We start from the raw sequence: 21,494 nt of genomic DNA, 5'->3' as shown, positions 1-21,494 counted from the left end.
CTTGTTTTGTAAATCGATTTTGAGTCGTATAGTGACTGAAAAATCATATTTTGACCCGATTTTAGTTTTAAACGTATTAGGTCGAACCTTTTGACGAACCGAGTCATATGTGATATGAATTCTGTGATACGTGAGTTATATGCTTATGTGCTATGTGAATTACGTGTCTACGTGGGTTAAGAGTCATGTGTTTGATTATTATAGTTATGTGTGGGCTATCGTATGGGTAGACGATAGGCTGTTGAAGCGCAGTTCGTTGAGTAATTATCGTTTAGACGATTAAAGATATATCTTTTAATTATAGATGCGGATAGTTAGAGTTGATCAGGACAAGGTATTGGATAAAGAATGGGGGTGGAATGGTATAGGATATCTGGCTTCTAGCAATCGCAGGAGCAGCATAGCAGTGAAGTGTTGAAAAGAAGGACAGTGATGTTTTGAGACAGAATGTCAAAATAGATGCGTCATTGCAAGTGTGACTAACTGCTAAAATCCAAAGTATCTCTATCATCACTTATTGTTCAAGTGATATTTATTTTGAAGCTTATTATGCAAGTATTACTTTTCCTATTCTCAGTTCAAAATAGATAAATGTTTTACATATTGCTGAATTAAATGATTCTTTTTATGTAAGTACTCTTCTGCTATTCTATGTTTAGAAAAGCTAAGTGATTTTATTTATCAAATGAATGGATTTATAAATATTTTGGGTGTTGAGAAAAATGAGTTGGTTTTGTGAGTATTCCTGCCCAAGTAATGGAGAAATAAAAGTTTATAAGGGTGTCAAGTATTATGACCCCTTTCAATAAAATATTTTAAGATTGGATGGTTGCGTAAGAGGCCATGGCGGCGGTCCAGCGGATATTTAGGTATTATACAGGATATAATACCATTAGGCCGATATGTGCCTTGGGTGCCCCATTTATTTAGTTGGATATGCTTCGGCATACCGGTGTTGCTCCGCGACTGATCACCGGCGGCAACACACTGTCGTTCGAGGATTCCAATCTAAATTAATATATTTCTTTTGATAATCTTATAAGGAATAATTTATCAACTGTTTCTGTTTTGGAATAATGGTAAAATGCAGTTTTGATTCAGATTCTGATTTATGTTGATACTTACGTTGTTGTTAAATATCAAAGGTGGTATTAGTATAGATGATTGATGTTGACTTCAGTAGGGGATGTTGTGAGCATCAAAGTTCGTATTGATATCTAATTTGATATGACAGCAAAATAAGTATTAATTTCAGGGGTTCGGTTTTGAGTAAAGTTTATGATTCAATCCATAATCATTGTTTCATGTTATTATGGTTTACGATATTTCCGTAAACACTGTTTTACGAGTTTTATTCTCGTCAAGATTCAAAGTATTGCCGAAGCATTTCGCTCGAAAATATCATAACGATTATGAATACAATTAAGGAATCAATTCTGGGGTTCCTCAACTAAAATTTTATGATTCAACAATTATGATTTTAAATATTCTGCTGTAATGCAGATGTCAGTTTTATATCAAAACGACCCTATATATTACAATGATCTTGCTGAGCATTTCTTTCGCTCATACTTGCCTGTTTTCAAATTTAACCTCCAGTGAGGATTAACTTGCGCTGTTTAGCTGCATAATTCGAGAAAACAAAGAAAAAGCTTTTGGAAGGTGATTGGTCCAAGGTTTGCGGGCTAAGTGTAAGTTTTATTGTGTAAGGTTGTTTATATTATATTATAGTTGTGTATTTTATAGTTGGGCCTAGTATACTTCTTTTCGAAGTTATACTAGGGGGTTTAGCTTTGAGTTTGGAATTTGTTGAAAAGAGTTTTAAAAGAAAGTGAAAATTTATTTGTGGAATTTGGATTTCTTGTTTCTAGAACTGTAACCTTAAAAGATCTTAGATTAGTTTGGGGTCATAAATGATAAATATCTTCCGCTGGCATTTATTTATTGATTAAACAGATTAATGTGAATTGAGGTTTCATCGTGACGATCAAATCCTCTGACCCCGGATTTGGGGGCGTTACACCTTCTATAGATTTTTTCGCTTTCTAATATCTACAGCTTGGTAGAAAAGGACCAATCAAGCTACACAAATCATTTATTTGTATCGCATATTGGGGTTCATGGAATCAAAATAGTTAAGAGATGTAATACATACAATCTTGTAAAGTGATACTCTCTAAAGTGAAAATTTCTTTAAATTAATAAAATATCCCGGTCCCGACTCGGAATCGATATTAAAAATTAATTACCCCTTTATTGTGATAACTAATTTTTTTTCAAAAAATTTTTGTGTTAAATATCGGTCCCATTTTTTGCATAAAGCGATCTTTCAATTAAATACATATATTTCATGTCCCCTATGAATCAAAAAAATATTTGATGATACTAGCTTGTTTTGTTTTAGGATTGATTGTCCAATAACTTTTACATTATCTAATATCTTCCGAATTTTCTTCACCACATCTTTGTGCTCGCCTTTTTGTTGCAATAAAAATGTCTTTGTAACATTTGAATAACGCTAGATGTCGAAATTTTAGGTATCTCGAATAGATTCAAGTTGGATGGGATTGAATGGTTATTTAATTTTTTAGAAATTCAAGAAACTACTAGTTTTGGTTAGTTAGTATAGAAATGTATTAAAAAATCCTTTTTTTTTATAATTCTAGTTAGTTGAATATAGACATATAAAAGGTATAATGTATATTAGTAAATAAAATTAAAATAAAATTAATTCTATACTAAAAAATACAAATCTGTCTTATATAATAATTTCTCTAAATTGATAATTTTTACCGGATCTAAGAGTTCTCCTCAGAGATATAAAATAAACAGGAGTACAAATGACCCAGTTAAATTTCAAACAGATACGATAGACGAAAAATTGAGATATGAAAAAAAGCCAAATGTCAAGAAAGCCTAACCTAGCTAGGCGTCCAGGTGGTGTTTCAACATATTACCCCTTGGTCCCTGGACATCAGGCTGTTCAAGTGGATTCTCCACCCGATTTTCAAGTACAGCCTCTCAACTGTTCTGTTTCCACAATTACCCCTACCGTGCCGATATTATTACATTCAGCTCTGCACATCAACACTTGACCATTTTAATCATTTCATGCATTATCCAACACCAAAACATCAACTTTTTCATTCCACCTTTCTATGGCAACAACTTTACTCCGCCGAGCAGTAGCTACATATAAGCCACAGCCAGCATCCAAACTACTCAAATTCCAGGCTTGCGCGTCGCAATCCACCAGCAACAAATTAAAAACATTCGAAATATACAGATGGAACCCCGAAAATCCAACAAAACCCGAAATGAAAAGCTACACTATCGATCTTAACGAATGTGGACCTATGGTACTCGATGCACTCTTCCTCATTAAGAGCCAGCTTGACGCCACGCTGACTTTTCGACGATCATGTCGTGAAGGCATCTGTGGATCTTGTGCAATGAACATTGATGGTTGTAATGGTTTGGCTTGTTTGACAAAGATTGAATCAGGACCCTCCACCACCATGATAACACCATTGCCACATATGTTTGTAATTAAGGATTTAGTCGTCGATATGACTAATTTTTATAATCAGTACAAGAGTATTGAGCCGTGGCTGAAGAGGAAGACGGCGACCAAAGATGGAAAAGAAGTGTTGCAGAGTAAGAAAGACAGGGAGAAACTAGAAGGAATGTATGAGTGCATATTGTGTGCTTGTTGTAGTACTTCTTGTCCTAGTTATTGGTGGAATCCTGAGTCTTATTTAGGCCCTGCTGCTCTTCTTCATGCTAACCGGTATGTTATTTATTTTCAACTGTATGTGTAATTTGAAAATTGCACTATATGTTTGGCGTTGCATAGGCCCGTATCTGCTTCTGTAGTTCCATGCATGCTTTTTGTATTTAAACAGATTAATTAAGCATAATGTCTCTAGACATCGATAAGAGAACTATGTTTCACAGACTGCATAAATATGATTAACAGAAGAGTTGCCTAATTAATCCAGGAGAAACTAGCCATCACGTGCAAAATATACAAGTATACCAAACATAAAATCTATCTAAAAGTAAACTCTTGATAGTCGCGCGGTAGCTTCAACAAGTAGTTAATTAGATTCGATAACACATCCTAAGTAGTTAAGCTTTCTCAATCAACATACGGAGTCATGAAGGGGCGGCACCATTTTATGCAGCTATAATTCTTAGACAGGCCCAAGTTGGTAAGGCTTATCCTATATTGGTTCCCCGGGTTTAATTCTCCCTCGTCTGTAATTCATCTAGGAATGGATAACTTGTGAGCTTTTCTAATATAATAAGCACACACCATAGACCATAAAATTTTTGTAAAAATAAATAGATTAAGCATCAACAGCGGCGGAGATCTACTCCAGTCGCCCCCCAGTAACAGAATGAGTGCTGATTGTGCCTCTGCTTGGACTAATATACCATGGTATTCTTGAACAGCACAGTCACAGACACATATTTCTCCAAAATTATGCTAATTAAGTTAGGTCATTTTATAGTTTGCTAGATCACGACTAGGTCTCAACATATCTTTCTAATTAACAAACCTAGGAAATGTTGTACTACAATTGGAACATATAGTATTAGCGCAGCAAATCAAGTATTTCAAGTTGCAGAAGCTTCAAACATGCATATTATTGAAATAATTTCAATTTTTTTTAATGCAGATGGATTATGGACAGCCGTGATGAGTACACAAAGGAGCGGTTAGATGCAATATGCGATGAATTCAAATTATACAGGTGCCACACAATCTTAAATTGTGCCCGTGCCTGCCCCAAGGGACTGAATCCAGGAAAGCAAATTAACAACATCAAGAAACTCGAGGCTAAATCTGTATAAAGTAATTTCATGTAAGTTTAAATAGAATAATAACAATTCATAACTCAGTTATGATCACGGGGAGGATACAAGCTGTTAGTTTTAATAATGTTCAAATAATCCAGGAAAGCTGCTTATGACTTTAGGGCATAATCACTGCAACTTCTTTATCAATGAAAAGACTAATTTGCACTTTGCATCCTAAAACTTTGGCCGAATCTCAGTTTAGGTTTAATATTTTAAACTAAAACAGTTTGCACCCCAAAGTTTAGAAACGCCATCATTATGACTGTGTTTGGTTGAATGGAGGGGAGAGAAGGGAAGGAATTTTAATAGAGGGGAGGGAAGGTGAGGGAAAAGATATAATATTAATTCTATTTGGTTGAAGGAAGGGAGGGGAGGGGAATTAACTCATTTTTATGTTTGGTACAGGAGGGGAAGGGAGGGGTTTATAATTAAAATTACATATAAGTCCTTTAGGATATATGTAAGTGTTAAGAAGGTGTAAGGTTATTTTTGTCAATAAAATTTCTCCCCTCCAAAAAACCCCAAATTGGGAGGAAACAAAATAAGACTCATAAGGGATTTTAGGCCCCTTCATTTCCCTCCCCTCCCCTCCCCTATAAAAATATAAAAATATGAACCAAACACATTTTTTATTGTAGGAACCCTCCCCTCCCCTCCTCTCCCCTCCCCTCTATTTTCTTCCAACCAAACAGGGGCTTAATGTTTCTGACGTTAAATCAGACGTTAAAGTTATTGTCAGAGCGGTATTTCTGGTAATACATATTTTTAAAAGTTTATGCAAACGTAAATTACAGTTTGCACCCCATATTTCATCTTGAATCTCATTATAGGTCTATAACTATATACTGTAACAGTTTGCATCCCAAAATTAATTTTAAACAAAATAAATTTATCTGAAATAATTCTATTTTCTTTTACCAAGTTTTGGTATAATTTAAAATGAAGTATAATAAGTCGAAGTATAATATTCCGTCCGCCCCACCCCAATTCTTTACATTGGGGACCGGGGCTCGACACGCATTTTAGACTCGTATAAAAAAAAGTTGTGTCAATTTTTTTTTTACATTTTTTTCTTTTAAATAAAAATATAATTTTCAAATTTTTATACAAAAAAATAATTTAAAAATCAATTATGAAATTTTGATTTATTATAGCCTCAATTATGGGACGAGGGAGTATTATATTAAGAAAAATGAGTAAATAATCATTAGTTAAATAAAATAAGCGTAATGGGAATAAATAAAGATAGTCAGATCCTAATACTTGAAAATTAATTTAAACGGTCATGATTATATATTATTTACTTAAATCCATAAATAACTTATGATTTTATAATTTGTAAATTTTGTAAATAAAGTAATACCGTATTATGAAATTCTTAATCAACTTTCTCTATATTTTGGTTCCGTTTCTAGTTATATTATAACTGTGAAAAAAACACTGAATTAATCATTATTTTGTGACTTTCGTGTGAGCAGTAAAATTTTATAAATTGTCTTTTAGAACTTATAATATAACCAAAATAATAAATATTCCGCGTCAAAAAATTATATACATTAGACCAAATTAACTAATGGTCCAGTTTTAAAATTCTAATGTGAACATAATAAATAATATAACTCGATTGTTTTTTTAAATTACAATTATTTTTTATGATAATACGAATTACAAAATTCTAGGATGCAAAGTGAGATTTGAAGAAAATATTAGGATGCAAATTGAAATATAAAAGTGTTACCAAAAATGCCCCTCTGACAATTAACGTTAATGTCTGAGTTAACGTCAAAAGTGTCAGAGGGATGCAAAAAGTCATCGTTTTTTAAATTTAGGATGCAAACTGTTAAGGTTAAAAGTAATGGGACCAAAGTGAGATTCAGCCAAAGTTTTGGGATGCAAAGTGGTAATTAGTCCAATGAAAATTACGATTTGTTCTAGGATGATGCTTATATAGCTGAGGTTTCATAATGATGTTTCTGTTCGAGAGGTGTATGAGCCAACCGCACAAGATTTAAAAATGACAGAGTGATGAGCAGATGAACTTTTATATATCGAGTATTGTATTGGAAATAATGGATGATGTTGATGTTTGGTTTTTGGTTGAAGACGATAATGTGGTTGCTTGCACATTTGGTTGGCGACTCTATTAATTTGGGACTGTACAGACTTTATTTTATTTATTGCTATTACTAACGTACGTGTGTTCTTTATGTGCGTTATAAGTCTACATGAAATAAACTATGCAAATATTGATATTTTACCAGGTAGTCAAGTACAACACAGGAAAATGGAAATAGATTAATGGAAGTGGTAATTACGTTGCTTTGATAAATTTTCTTCAAACTTTACACTGTAATAGTTATAGATCTATATAGAGAGGGCAAATCAAGTTTAGAACAACTGAATAATCAGTAATCACTGATTCCGGCACATTACATCGAAAAAGATAAACAGCTCACCAGCAGCGTGATTTTCACGACTCAAAGTAGTTATTTGTCATCGTGTTGAATATTAATGCAGATTGTTTGGGAACTCATGCTTGAGTATTTTTCTTCAAGAAGTTCCTCAAGGAGTTGCTTGAGGACTTTGTAAAAGGATTTGTGCCTTGAATTGAATTAAAGTTAGCCTTCTTCCCTACTTGTCTGGGAGGCTGAGGGTGCATCTCTGGAGTCTGCAGTAATGCAAGGAAGAAATTATCTGAAATTTCCTGTTTGTCTTGGAAATAAAGATTTTATATTTGTCAAATACAAAATGCCTCGAAACAAGTTTTTTTTGTCAAATACATGATGCAATCAAAACAATACCTTCATTGTTTGTTTCTTCTTTGATGTTTCTCTTTCCCTGTAAAAATCAGGCAGAGGTCTGGCTCTGAAACAGAGGCTTGGACCAAATTTACCAACTTCTATTTCTGCTTTTTCCTACAAAAGATTATTATAAACATATAGATGATCCCATAAATTACTGTAAAGGCTGTTTCGCACACAAGAGCTTTGCGAATCACCTTCAGTTTTGCTTGCCTCTGAACATTCTGCGCCTCCTTCTCATTAAATCTGTCTTCAAGCTTCTGAAAGATGGAAAAATCGATAATTGCAGACGATAAGTTATTTGCTCGTAAAAGAAGCAAACAAGCAAACATACCATTCAAGTAAAATCGACCCTGTACCTGTTTCCTTCTTGCAGCTCTTTCCTCAGTCCTCAAGGTAAAAGGAGAAGATAATGTCGAAGATTGTAGTTTTTTACGACAAGCACTCAAGGATTTGGAACAGCTGCAATTTAAATCTAATCATCAATAGTAATAATAGGTATGAGCCTTCTTATAATAAAATTTACACCTACAAGATTAAGTACTTTGATATTCCGACTCTTCAGTTCCGTGTCGGAGTGTGGCTCAAATATTGAAACTTTGACCAATTCAAAAGACCACGTATGAGATGAATTTGTGATGCAAAAAAGAACAAAATGAGAAGAAGAAACGGAGAGATCGCAAAAGAAAAAACAGAAAAAGGAAAAGAAGAATATGCCTAATTTTCAAAGACGTTTCCAAATTACAGTTAGTTTGAGTAATATCGTCAGTTTTCAAAATGGAAATTTTGTCTGATACAGTTACATATACATTATGACATGTCCAAAAATGGGGCAGTGTCTCCGGGTTTCCAGTTAAAAGAAATTCCAATACCAACACACAAATATGGGTCGATTAGCAGATGGTTCGAGCCTCACCTGAGGCCCATGAGTATGGATAAACGAACTGCAATTCACCATAACAAGAATTTTTGACAATAGACTGTTTGTTTGTGAGCAGCAAATAGAAGTTTTTTCCTCATAGTTAGCAATGTGCAATATTAAGTGTAAATGAGCATTCAATGACAGCCCATTCGTTGTTTATGCAGCTAAATAATGTAAGGCAAGTGATATAGAACTAACACTGAAGATAAAAGGTGCCATTTTGGGCCAGTTGTTTTGCTGCCAGAGGCTAGAGGATCAAGCAGTTCCTTATACCTGATAATTAGATATAAAATAAAAATGGTGTGATCTATTAGATAAAAATAAATATAATCAACCCTCTCTTATAATATCAAACACAATTTTCTTAACATATACTGATACAATGATATACCTTTTATCTTTTGTCAAGGGTGTTACTAAAGCATGTTTTGGCATTCCACTCATTGGTGCCTGCAGATGTACAAATACAAATACGATTATTAATTCAATAATTTACAAATCTAATGCCGAACTGATTGTAGAAGATCAACAAAGAACTGACCGGAGTTTTCAATGGAGTAGGACAATCTTTATTAGCCTTGTAGATATTAATATCAGCTTCTGAACTTTCAATCTTTCTGGCAGCTGTGGTTGATAATTTTTCAGGTCTCCTCGTCGGAGTAAAATTAATAAACCTGCGCAAAGATTTTGGTGTTGATCTCTTTTTATCTATAGGCTCCATTGTAGACCTAATTGTGGCCGGAGTATAAGAGTTCTCTTTTCTAGGGTGCAGTGGTGGCATAGATTTAGCAGGTGTAGATGTCACTTTACGGAACACTGATGATTTCAAAGTAGAAAGAACTGGCCTTTTCTTCCTTTCCATTTGTACAACATCCTGAATTAGCATTGAAAACATTAACACATGCATGTATACAACCTGTAATACTATCGCAGGGTATGGTGTGCGAGGATCAGAGTCACGTCACCTGCCTTGCCTTATTAAAACTGAAAGGTAGTAATTATAGAAAAAGAAATGCGATTGCAACAAAAGTTTCACCTTCAGCAAAGAGTTATCCAGCCTAGAAACCATATTTTTGTCCTCGTGATTCTCTGGTGGGTCAATTGATCCAATGTTCATTGCAATTTCCCCTAAAACCTTGGTGTCCATATCCATCACGGCTACCTTCTCAAGTCCCAATTCATCAGGAATTGCAGAATTTGCATTTGAATTTGAATCATCTTCATTAGCACTGACCATAAAATTCTCCTTTTCGCTGTCATTCTTGATCAAGAGTTGTTCTTGTGATTCAAGACTACACTTTCCTGTATCAGGATTGGTATCAATGCATCCAAATTCCTGCTCAGCGGTATTATTGGCAGCATTTTCTTCCTCAAGCAAGGCGGCAGCTTTCTTTGCAGCAGCAATTCTCTTGTAATGAGCTTCAAAGAAAGCCTTCTTTTCTGCCACTGACCCAGGTTGAGCATATCTCTCCGCCTCTTCAACGTGTCGATTTTGAGTAAAAGTAGACCATTTTTCCCATGACAAAGAGGAGTCTGTCATGAACCTCCCAAATGAAACAGACTCTCCAAGGGCATGCAAAGGATTCTCCTACAGAACAAACTTGTGACAATTAACATTTCTCGAAAACACGAATTACCAAAAAACACTAAACATAACTAAAAGATCAAGACTTTACAAAATAATGTAGATGAAGAAAGATCAACTAACCTGATGTGTTTCATCAGAGATGCCAGAAGTATAAGAAAAAGGATGCATGACACAAGCTGCATCTCCCATTTTTTATTACAAGACAAGAACAGAGAAGTAAACAAGACAAGAGTCTTAAAAATATATATCTCAAGTTACAACAGCCGTTACACTTAAGTTTGAGTTAAGATTTTATGGGACTTTATTTTGAAGCATTTGAATTTCAAATAAAAGGAGTTTGTTTTCATGCTTTAACTAAAAGAGAAGTGTGATACAAATTTAAAACACCATGTGGTAGGGTAGGTTTTGGTTACATAGGGCTAGTTAGTGCCTCATTTTGAGGCCGTTATTCAGTCTTTTTCCAGCTTGGGCTGGGTCCACTTTGTTTGAAAAAGTGATAATACATTGTTCCAGTTATATTTAAACTGACAGGGGCTTGATTGTAATTATGGTCACAAGAGTTTGAATAGTTATGACTTGTGAGATACCGATGATCAAAGACATAACTTTCAATCACTAATCTCAGATTTATTTATTTCCAAAATAGTCATTGTTTACGAGTATAACTGTTCAAGATATAATAATCATTCTAATTAAAGCTAATCTTTTAGATTTGTAATAACACAATGACACGGTCACCTCCCAACAGACTGAACTGGTTGTACCAACTTCACTTTGTTCCCAGTTACATCATACTCATTTCTAACTGCTTGGACAGCCAAAGCTAAACACACACACCATGTGTGTCCAACACTCACTATACTATTTTCTTCTTTGATAATTCCGTATACATGTTACTCTCTGCCAATACTATGAGTAGTTCTTCTAGTGATAGTATGTCTCCCGCATTCAGTTGAATGGAAGTCTCCATTTCATTGTAATTTTTACTTCAATTCATTAAGTTTACAGCTCAAAGTAGAATTGTAAAGAAACCATATGCATCATGGGCTATTGACTTGACCACTACTTTCTTCTAGGTGGATCCCGGCTCAGTCCATGCTTCTTCAGCGTTTTGATATACTTTCTCATCAGTGTAAACTTGTTGCTCCCAATATGATACAGATAATCCCAAGTGTATATCCCAGTTTTATGAAGGTCGTCAAAAAGCAACCTACAACAGCCACCAAAGTAAACATAATCATCGAATATGAAACACGACATATTAAGTATCCCATAGTTAATACTTGTCTTGTCGATGCAAAAGTGGCCCTAGATTACCTTATCCCATAGTTTCCTACAGGTTCACCAGACATGATACACACATGGCGTCGGCCAAATATCACCTGCATAAGGGTTGGCATAACTCAGTACGCACGCCCTTAAGTATACTTTAAGTAGATTTTCTCATAGAGGACATAATTGATGCCATTTACATAAATAAATATATAAAAGGCAAAGTTTCCTGGTAATTTTATCTATATAAACACGTATAACATCCCAAAACCTCAGCTGGCTGCTTAAAGCAATACACTTTACCTGGATTGGTTTCCAAATTTTGAAACAATTACCATGTCAAATTGCTTCCAAAAAGTTTATGATAAAAGTAACTTTAAGGGAGAATAACTATAAATTCCAATCGTATAAATGGAAGAACCTTATCATGCTTGCTCACAAGATCGGTGCAGAAATTCAATTACCTTTTCACCTCCAACTGATCTGATCTTACTGTCAGCAGCTGGGCTATATATTCTTAAGAATTCGGCTGACAAATTGTACACGCTTCCATCGGCATATTCCACTTCTACCTAGCACAAAAATGTACACCCAGGCAGATCAATCCCAAAATTACAATAACGGTCAATAAGAAGTAATTATTTTTGATACTACAACAAACTAAACATCTTGATCAAAATTGCAACAATCATCATACTAATAGAAAGAATATCCTGATTCTTTTCATTTTAATCACAGTTGCAACAATCACTATTCTAGATGAGAGAACCAAACCACTAGTAGGTGCTAAAAGGCTGCTGCAAATCCTGCAGACTAAGATCCATGGTGTTTAAACTTTAAACTAGGGATCTAACAAAAGAAATTTAGAACCAAACATGAATGAGTTCTACTGTAGAAGCTTTCAACGTAGAGCCCGGGACAAATGTTAAGTTGGGGTGAGATATTTATGATTTTGTGAACTGACCTAACGTCCTGAATAAGTCAGTCAACTTACTTAGTGTTCTACACTACGGGAACTAGATTTGGATGAGTGCATTTGGCAAAGTTGGGCTGTTCACTTCATTGTTGGTGCTAAGTCCATAAGAATCAGTACTGAGAAGCTGTCGCGGAGCTCTCAACTAAGTTGTTTACTTCCGTGAATGTTAAATAATACTTCTGTTGAGCAGATAGCAGCATGGGAAAAGCACTCTGCTGCGGAATTCATAGGAATACGTAGAAGTCGTATTAAAAATATTTTTTTTCTTTCGAGTATACCGAGGCTCCTCCAGTTGTTCTCCAAAAGGAGACAACAAAAGAAGCCAGACCCGAAACAGGTCAACTGGTAAATCCAGAACCTTCCTTAAGGGCCGACTGGAGATTTCCTTTTTTTTCTGAAAATTGATTGTTCGATATGCGAGGCAAACCTAGACCAGAATTGCTATATATAACAAGGAGTGTTGCAAACCGGACAGTACACAACTTGGTTATGGAAGATATGGCACTAATGGCAAGTTACTACTTACTACATATCTCAATGAGAGTTATGCGAGCACGGCCTGTTTTGGACAGTAGAGGAGTTGGAACAACCCTATTCTATTAGTAGCCTCGCCTTCGGCTCCATACTGATTACGCCGGCCATAAAGGGACATCACGACCATTTTTTCTGGTAAAACAAGCACCGGCTAATAGACTTCTCGAGCGATAGGCTAAATTAGTAGGTTGAAGAACGAAGTCTCTAACTTCCAAAAGGTAGATGATATTGCCATATCATCCCTCTCCCCTGTTGCATCACACCCTCTTTTATTGGTTTAACAATTTATATATTAGGTTTTAGTCTTACCAAGTCCAAAAACCTTCAGTATCTAGTTATTGAAATCTAAATGTAACTTCCAACAGTAATGATCTGTGAGATGAACACCAATCTCTCTTGGTAGTGAAGTTGCCTCTCCAAGAAGACAGCTCCAGCAGAGAGAATGTGATGGAGATTATGTGCATAGATCTGAGATGAGTCACTTTTGAGTTTTGAGCAGTGTTCTAGAAAGTGGATTAAGTGGACACTTAAGCACAACCGGACCATAAAATTCTTCGGTTTTCTACAAAGCAGGTCTTTAAGCATTTTTAGGATTAAACAGCCTACCGAGCGGATTAAGTGGTCAAAGAGGTTTATAGACTTCGGATTTTTTTAATTTTCGAAATAGAAATATTTCTTATAAATAAAAGTATAACTGTGATTAGAAATAAAAAAAAACATTTTTTTAGTTTAAAACATTTTATATTTGGATTGTTATTACTTAATTGTTCTATGTTTTTACTCTGCATATACCAGTATTAAAAAAATTGAATGTATATGTATATTGTGACCCGCTTGGCGGCGCTTAAAAAACTACAAAATGGCCACTCAGACGATAAAAGGTCCTTCGGCTGCTTAGTGTTTTTAGAACACTGCGTTCAGACGGATTCTGTAACTTATTTATTCAAAAAAGTCTAGATTTGTAGCAGAGACTCCAGTTCATTTACAGGGAAAAAGAATTACTATGTAAAGATTACACATGAACTGAAAAACACAATAATTCAAAACTTGTTGTGCACACCGGTAGTCAATATGTACAACAAACGATGCTTAGTTTCTTGGAAATTCTCCTTGAAGAATAAGATAAATATTAATGATCAATTCCTCCACAAGCCATCATTCCACATAAGTTGCTGTCAAAGAAGACTGTTGTTATTTATTCTCTTCCATGAGCAAATGTGTAACAGGCAAAAGGAATCTCCCTCGTTTAATTATGAGTCGTCTGGTTGTAAAACTTATACCTAAAGATTAAAGTTCTTGAACAGTGACTTCCGCAACTAGGGGACATTGTGAGGTAATAATGAAGATAACTATGAATTTCTAACAATAATAAACTTAATAATGGTCTAAATGAAAGTTGGAAATGTGCAACTGATTTTCTTATCTGAACTACAAGACACTCCAAGCATATCTTGTGCATAAAGCATGTTAGTTTAATCAAATGGACTAGTGTCTATAATTTTGCTCAATTCTGGTCTTTTACTTCGCCACTCCCTCTCTTTTTTGTATATGGTTGCCTTGCCCCTCACTGAATCATGCAACAAACTTATACTTCCTATAGTTCTACAACATCTTTGAACATTAGCTCGGAAAATATATTTCATTGTGAACACAAGGAAGAAAGAAATAGAGTCAAATCAACAAGATAATCAATGTTTCTACAACGATACTGAATCACTAGTGTAGTTCAATCTTTACATAATAACATAAACATAGTATTAACTAACACATAAAAAGAACTCGAAAAACAAATCGATGTCACTAATTTCTCCTCTAAACCTCATTTCTAGGTTCAAAACATGAATAAATGAAATGGGTATGTGAGAAAACACAAAATAACTACACATAAATTCATAAGAAAATACATATATCAGCTAGAGACAACCACATTTCAAGAATAAAGAAAGAGGTAATGTAAAGGTGAAATCTTGAAGTTGTAAAGCAAACAAATTTGAAAAGGAGGGAGAGAGAGAGAGAGAGAGAGAGGAGCTTACAGACTTGGGAGGTTGTAGAGATAGCTTGGTGAGACGAGGGCAGTTGGAGGGCGTGTGTATGTATCTTTGTATAGCTCTCTGAAACTGCCTCATTATTCCTCTTCTTCTTCTTCAGTTCTGAACAGGTTCCAATTGTAATTTTGTTTCAAACTGCTTATGACTCATCTTTGTTGGGCATGGGTATTGGGCCTGTTCACCGTATAAAATTTCTGCATATCACGTATTTGAGACAGGTGTTTATTCGATTCGGATATTACAGGATTTATAATAATTTATAAATTTTATATGATTGTTATATATTTTAATTTTATGTTAATTTTAGTGGAGTTGTTTGAATTTTTTTGAATAAAGTCTTAAATTCTTATTGATTCAAATTCTTCAAAATCTCGTAATTTTTTCTAAACTTTCAGAAAACATATAATATACTAACATATTAATCAAAATTTACCATTTTATGTAATATAAAAAATTCCATGGACATTAAATACTATTAAAATAATAATATAAAATTGAGGGAAGGACTTTCGGATAACAAATAAAAACCAAAAACAAATCTTAAGCAAAAACCTTACAAATTGGTATCAAAGTCATCGGTTCTTGGCCACAAAAATGACACACAAAGACAAGGCCACCACTAGAGCCGGCCAAACGAGCGATTGGCTCGGCCCGTTCGCTACTCGGCTCGCCAGAAAATCGTAAAAGTTGCCCCGCTACGTGCCGAATCATTATTCGACTCGAACCGGTAAATACAGCGAACCGAATACGAATAGGAAAGCTGAAAACCGTAACCGGCCCGGAACCGGACCGGCCCGAACCTGTTAATTCGCCAACGAATAGACAGAGACTTGCACGCGAATTCCCGGTTAACCGGCCACCAGCCCGCGAATTATTCATTACAGGGGTTTATGTTTAATGGTTTTTAGTAGTATAATTGTGACATTACATCTGTTTTTGAACAAGAAGAGTGATGTCTTTTCTGTTTTTATGCAAAATTTTGAATTTTTTAATCTTCTTATAGTGTTTAAATTTTCTTGTGCTACAGTTTGATTTAATTAAATTTTTTCTTTCTATTTTCTTGTTCGGGTAATTATTCGAATATTTTGTTAATTATTGGATTTTTTTGTAAGCATATTAAAATAATTAATTATAAATATTATTATGTTGACAAACTGAGAATTTTTCAAAAGTTACATAATTAAATAATAAATATTATTATGTTGAACAACTTATTAAATAAGAAAAAGAAAGAAGATGGGCAAACTGCAATTCGCGGTTAACCGCCTACTTCCAGCCAATACAAATTCTTTTTTTATTCTGTTTAATCAATTTGTTATTCGCCTATTCGCCTCTATTCGCTGAACCGTTTTATTCGCGTGCCGTTCACGAGTAGTCCAACTATGTAACCGGCCCGGCTCGGCCCGGCTCGGCCCGGACCGTATATCCTCGCGGGCCGTTCACGATTTCAGTTGTTAACGAACCGGCCCGTCCAAAATTCGGCCCGACCCGCTCGGCCCGCTCGTTTGGCCGGCTCTAGCCACCACCTTACAAAAACATGAAAAATCAATCACCACCCTGGAAGTCAAGATAAGTACGGCTAAGGCGGTGCAGATCTCCAATCAAGCTCAAATGAGGGAAGTGAAGAATCATATAGCAGCTTTAAAACAGGAGATGCATCAACGTATAAATGAAATAACTGAAATGATGAAGATGAAGTTTCAACAAAGAAAAACCCTTGAAGTTGATGCTATTTCAACCTGCAAGACCCATGAAAATAACACCCCTATAAGTGTTCAACCCCAACCTCCTACACACTTAGCAAACATTAGTAGTCATTTTGATACTGAAGATCTAAGTGCTATGAAAAATATCAACTGGAAAGGAGATTCAAACCGAACCCCAATACCACAATCACTGGACATGGACACCAAAGATATACATACCTCTATTAGACCAGAAACAGATATATACTGATTCCCACTCCAACAACAGTACTAGACCCACTCACTAACCCTTTCTTGTCTTAGTTACAATATATGCAATCCACCTTAAACCCCTTTGCCCAACCTCTTTATCCCCATTTTACGCAAAAATCCATCTCAACACCCTTATTTCACCAACCTGTCCCCCACACTCCTATACCTCAAATTCAACAGACAGCCACATTCTCTCAATTTACTCCCATCACACATACACAACAGACTCGGAATGGTTCATGGTTGAATTCCAATGAATAAAACTATTACAAAACCCAAAAACTAGATTTACCCAGATTTTAAGGAAAGGATCCCATGGGATGGCTAAACAAGTGTGAAAAAAAATTCAGTTAAACTAAACCAATGACATGAGGGCCATAGTGCTTTGTGTTGCCCTTTCATATGAATGAAGAAGTTGACATTTGGTATAGAATGTTGAATGAGAAAAGCATAACTTCTTGTAGTCAGAATTCTCTAACCTGGTATGCAACAAATTTTCCAAGGTAGGATATGAAAACATAGTTGGTCAATTTAACAAGTTAACATAAAATGGGAAGGTTGATGATTATATCAATCAATTTGATGAGCTCAGAATCTATGTTATGATAGGGGAGGGATTTCACAGAGAATCCTTCTACGTGGATAACTTCATCGGTGGGCTGAAAGAAGAAATTTTCCAATACCCTTACAACCAAAAATCACAAACCTTGCAAGAAGCAAGAGATATGGCCAATGAATAGGAAAATTTCTTGAATGTGTTGGATATAAGGTATAAATCCTCCAGTTCCTCCTATTAGAAAAATAACTATCAAAAATCTGTGTTGACCCACTCTGCTCCATCAAACACTCCAGAAACCACTTAAAGTTCTGGAACTCTTGGTAGTGAAGGATTCGAAAGGTTAACATTGGATGAACTCAATGAGAAAAGGCAGAAAGGCCTATGTTATCATTCTGATAGTAAATACGAACCTAGGTACAAATGCAAAAAAAAAAGTTATTTGTGATGCTTGATAAGGAAGAGTGTCCTGGGAAAAAAATGAAGAAGACAACAATTTTCTGTGAAAGTACTGAGGTGCACAATACAACTAAAGAATCAGAAGGTGATGACAAGGTTTCCTTATAAGCTATGAATGAGTCAAATGGAGTTTGCACTCTTAAACGGCAAGGCACTATTCAGGGCAAACATACGCACATACTAGTGGATAGTGGTTCCATTTATAATTTTATTTCACTCAACCTAGCAAAGTAACTAAAACTCAAAACACATCCATGCTCACCCTTTAACATTGTGGTAGCCAATGGAGAGAAGATCAATTATAACACAATTATGAAGGGTTTTTAGCACATAAACGCAACGAAAACGTAAATTTAAATCTTAAAAAAAAAACCGAAACCCTCTGCGGGATCCATGCGAAAAATAATATTTAATTCGTAGTTCAGTATGTTTACCTTAAGAAACTTTACGTTAATGGAAAGATGGAGGTCTTTAATAGCGATCCAAGAACGATGAACGGAAATCCCTAGCAGCTGCTCCTCAAGTGTGAAGCACTCCACCGGTATCCACCAAGATTACAATGTGATGGAGGAGGAAGAGGTTGAGAGAATTAGTTGTCTCCCTCTTGTTCCACTTTAGAATTAGGGTTAATTATTTGGGTTGAGGTAAATAGGGTTTATAATAGTATATTTATAGGCAAAAATTTTAGCTAAAAATTTTCCATAAAATATTATTATTATTAACCCTCTAATTGATTATTCTTATTAAGCAATTAACTAATAATTAAAACACCTATTAATCATTAATCCCTTTTCTAAACACTTTAGAAAAATAATTCTCTCACTTGATTTAATTTCCAAAATTAAATTCTTAATTAATAATATTAATAATTAATTAAATCTCATTTAATCAATTATTAAATCTGCTAATTAATTATTTATTTCACAAATAAATAATTACCAGCCATTATTAATTAATTTCTCCACCATTAAATCATTCTCTTTTATGGTGTGACCCTGTAGGTTCAATATTAAGCCGGTTGTAGAAATAAATAATAATAAAACTATTTTATCATTATTTATATAAATTCTCTAATTCATTAAATATGATTGATTAATAAATTAATCATACTTATTCTACATCGTGAGGGATATTTCTCAGCATATCGCGATTATCCGGATAATACAAATTCACTGCTTAGAATACCAAGAACCTATTCAGTGAGTAGTTACCGTACAATCAATTCCTTCTACCCTGTAATGTCACAATTAAATACAAGGCATGGAACTTGTGTCAAGCCTATCTTATTTAATCATTTGCTTTCCCATTCACTATGCTTAGTTCTATTTAATGTAAATTAGAAACTCCTTTCTAATTTCATTCACTCTGGCTAGAGATTCCTGAACTAGCATAAGTGGATCAGCATTGAACATTCTCTTCCTTCACTGGAAGGGGTAGATCATTTATTGATCATACACTATCTTCGTGTACAAATTTCTATACCCAGTAGAGCCCTTATAATTATCCCTGGAGACTAAGAACTAAACCAAAGCATAGTTCAGTGTACACAAGATGACTATGATGACCTCAAGTCTAAGGATACTTGTACAACTATCACTATGTGAACAACTGCTGACACGTGAGTGAACTCCATCAGTTGTTCAGCTGTGTGAGTCATGTTCAGTGAACTTATTCTATAATAAGCACCTACATACTAGCTATAGTGTCACCACACAAATGTCTATGAGAACAGACATCCTTCATAATGAAGCAAGCATAGTATGTACCGATCTTTGCGGATTACTAGTTACCAGTTAGTAATCCTACGACCAGAAAATATTTAAGTTTAGAGTTATCATCTTTTAGGTCTCATTATTATGATCTCATCATAATCCATAAAAAGCTTTACTCTAAACTATGATATATCTTATTTAAACACTTAAATAGATAAAGCCCGCAATAAAACCAAAACAAGTCTTTTATTAATATCAATAAAATCAAAACAGATTACATAAAAGTTATTCCTAAATCATCATACATGATTGGACTTAGGACACATCTTTTTCAATCTCCCACTTGTACTAAAGCCAATCACTCTGGTATCTAATACCCATCTTGTCTTTATGACGATCAAAGTGACTTTGAGAAAGTGGCTTTGTGAGTGGGTCTGCTACGTTGTTATGTGTGTCAACTCTCTTGACGCCTCCTCTTTCAATATAATACAAGAAATGTTACCGCGCTCCCACTAACCCTTTTGTAGACACATGGTTCATCCATATTTTTGATAAAACCAAACTCTTTGATTGTCTCATCAAAACGAATGTTCCATCTACGAGAAGCTTGCTTTAAACCATATATGGTTCGCAGCAGCTTACACACTAGGTGTTCATTTCCCTTGGAAAGAAAACCCTCTGGCTGTGTCATATACACTTCCTCTTCAAGTTTCCATTGAGGAAGGTCGTTTTCACGTCCATTTGCCAGATCTCATAGTCGTAGTAAGCAGCAATCGCAAGCAAAATCCGAATTGATTTTAACAGGGCTACAGGCAAAAAAGTTTCATCAAAGTCAATCCCTTGCCTTTGTCTGAATCCTTTTGGAGCCTGGCCTTATAGGTCTCCACCTGCTCATCTGCTCCAATCTTTCTTTTGTATACCCACTTGCACCCAATAGGCTTAACACCTTCAGGCGCCTCAACCAGAGTCCATACTTGGTTGGTATACATAGATTCCATTTTGGATTTCATGGCACTATGCCATTTCTCTGAGTTAACACTACTCATAGCCTTATTATAGGTCACAGGGTCGTCATCATCAATGATTGGCAACTCATTGTCATTCTCAATGAAAAGGCCATAATACATCTCAGGTTGGCGAGACACTCTCCCTGACCTACGAATGGGCTGTTCCACAGAAGGTTGTTCAGTCTGAACAGGTGTTTCCACTTGATCCGTAGTAGTTTGTGCTTCTTGAACTTTATCAAGTTCAATTTTGCTCCCACTGTTTCCTTCAAGGATAAACTGCTTTTCCAAGAAGGTAGCATGTCTGGAGACAAACACCCGATGATCGGTGTAAAAGTAATACCCTAAAGTCTCTTTACGATATCCCACAAAATTACATTTTACAGATTGAGATTCCAGCTTATCTGGGTCAACTTTCTTGACATAAGCTGGACATCCCCAAATCTTAACGTGTTTAAGACTCAGTTTCCTTTCCTTCCATATCTCATATGGAGTTTGAGGAACAGATTTGGAAGGCACCTTATTTAGTAAACATGCTGAGGTTTCCAATGCATAACCCCACAGGAATACTGGAAGATTCGCATAGCTCATCATGGATCGAACCATGTCTAACAAAGTTCAATTTCTCTTTTCAGATACCCCATTCAACTGTGGAGTATATGGAGGAGTCCACTGGGAGACTATACCATTTTCTTTGAGATAAGCTAGAAACTCTCCATTCAAGTATTCACCACCTCGATCTGATCGAAGAGTTATAATACTATGTTTGGTTTGTTTCTCCACTTTATACTTATATTC

The 21,494-nt window shown here is 35.1% G+C and overlaps 3 protein-coding genes across 4 annotated transcripts; 1 reads left to right on the top strand and 2 right to left on the bottom strand.

Annotated features, from left to right (window-relative positions):
* The first annotated feature begins 3,158 nt into the window (after window positions 1-3,158).
* Window positions 3,159-5,031, top strand: LOC141716755 (succinate dehydrogenase [ubiquinone] iron-sulfur subunit 2, mitochondrial-like). Its single transcript, XM_074518938.1, has 2 exons — window positions 3,159-3,790; window positions 4,686-5,031. The coding sequence occupies exons 1-2, from the start codon at window positions 3,159-3,161 to the stop codon at window positions 4,858-4,860; spliced, it is 807 nt and encodes a 268-aa protein (XP_074375039.1). The 3' UTR covers window positions 4,861-5,031.
* A 2,116-nt stretch (window positions 5,032-7,147) lies between these two features.
* On the bottom strand, window positions 7,148-10,484 carry LOC141718029 (protein WVD2-like 7). Of its 2 annotated transcripts, none has more exons than XM_074520362.1 (9): window positions 10,298-10,484; window positions 9,626-10,177; window positions 9,144-9,463; window positions 8,981-9,040; window positions 8,788-8,862; window positions 8,027-8,129; window positions 7,865-7,927; window positions 7,668-7,781; window positions 7,148-7,534 (listed from the first exon to the last, which is right to left on the bottom strand). In XM_074520362.1, the coding sequence occupies exons 1-9, from the start codon at window positions 10,364-10,366 to the stop codon at window positions 7,397-7,399; spliced, it is 1,494 nt and encodes a 497-aa protein (XP_074376463.1). In that variant the 5' UTR covers window positions 10,367-10,484; the 3' UTR covers window positions 7,148-7,396. The 2 variants fall into 2 exon arrangements, with proteins under 2 accessions (XP_074376463.1, XP_074376462.1); XM_074520361.1 differs by having other exon boundaries at window positions 8,981-9,039; window positions 9,131-9,463; window positions 10,298-10,481.
* A 376-nt stretch (window positions 10,485-10,860) lies between these two features.
* Window positions 10,861-15,173, bottom strand: LOC141718030 (uncharacterized). The gene is made up of 4 exons (XM_074520363.1): window positions 14,993-15,173; window positions 11,914-12,021; window positions 11,495-11,559; window positions 10,861-11,387 (listed from the first exon to the last, which is right to left on the bottom strand). The coding sequence occupies exons 1-4, from the start codon at window positions 15,083-15,085 to the stop codon at window positions 11,240-11,242; spliced, it is 414 nt and encodes a 137-aa protein (XP_074376464.1). The 5' UTR covers window positions 15,086-15,173; the 3' UTR covers window positions 10,861-11,239.
* Between the last annotated feature and the right edge of the window lie 6,321 nt (window positions 15,174-21,494).

The sequence above is a fragment of the Apium graveolens genome, chromosome 4 (assembly GCF_009905375.1).
Source record: "Apium graveolens cultivar Ventura chromosome 4, ASM990537v1, whole genome shotgun sequence".
NCBI classification, from domain to species: Eukaryota; Viridiplantae; Streptophyta; class Magnoliopsida; order Apiales; family Apiaceae; genus Apium; species Apium graveolens.
Note: the sequence above shows the minus strand (reverse complement) of the source record. Positions and strands in the feature narration are given on the sequence as shown.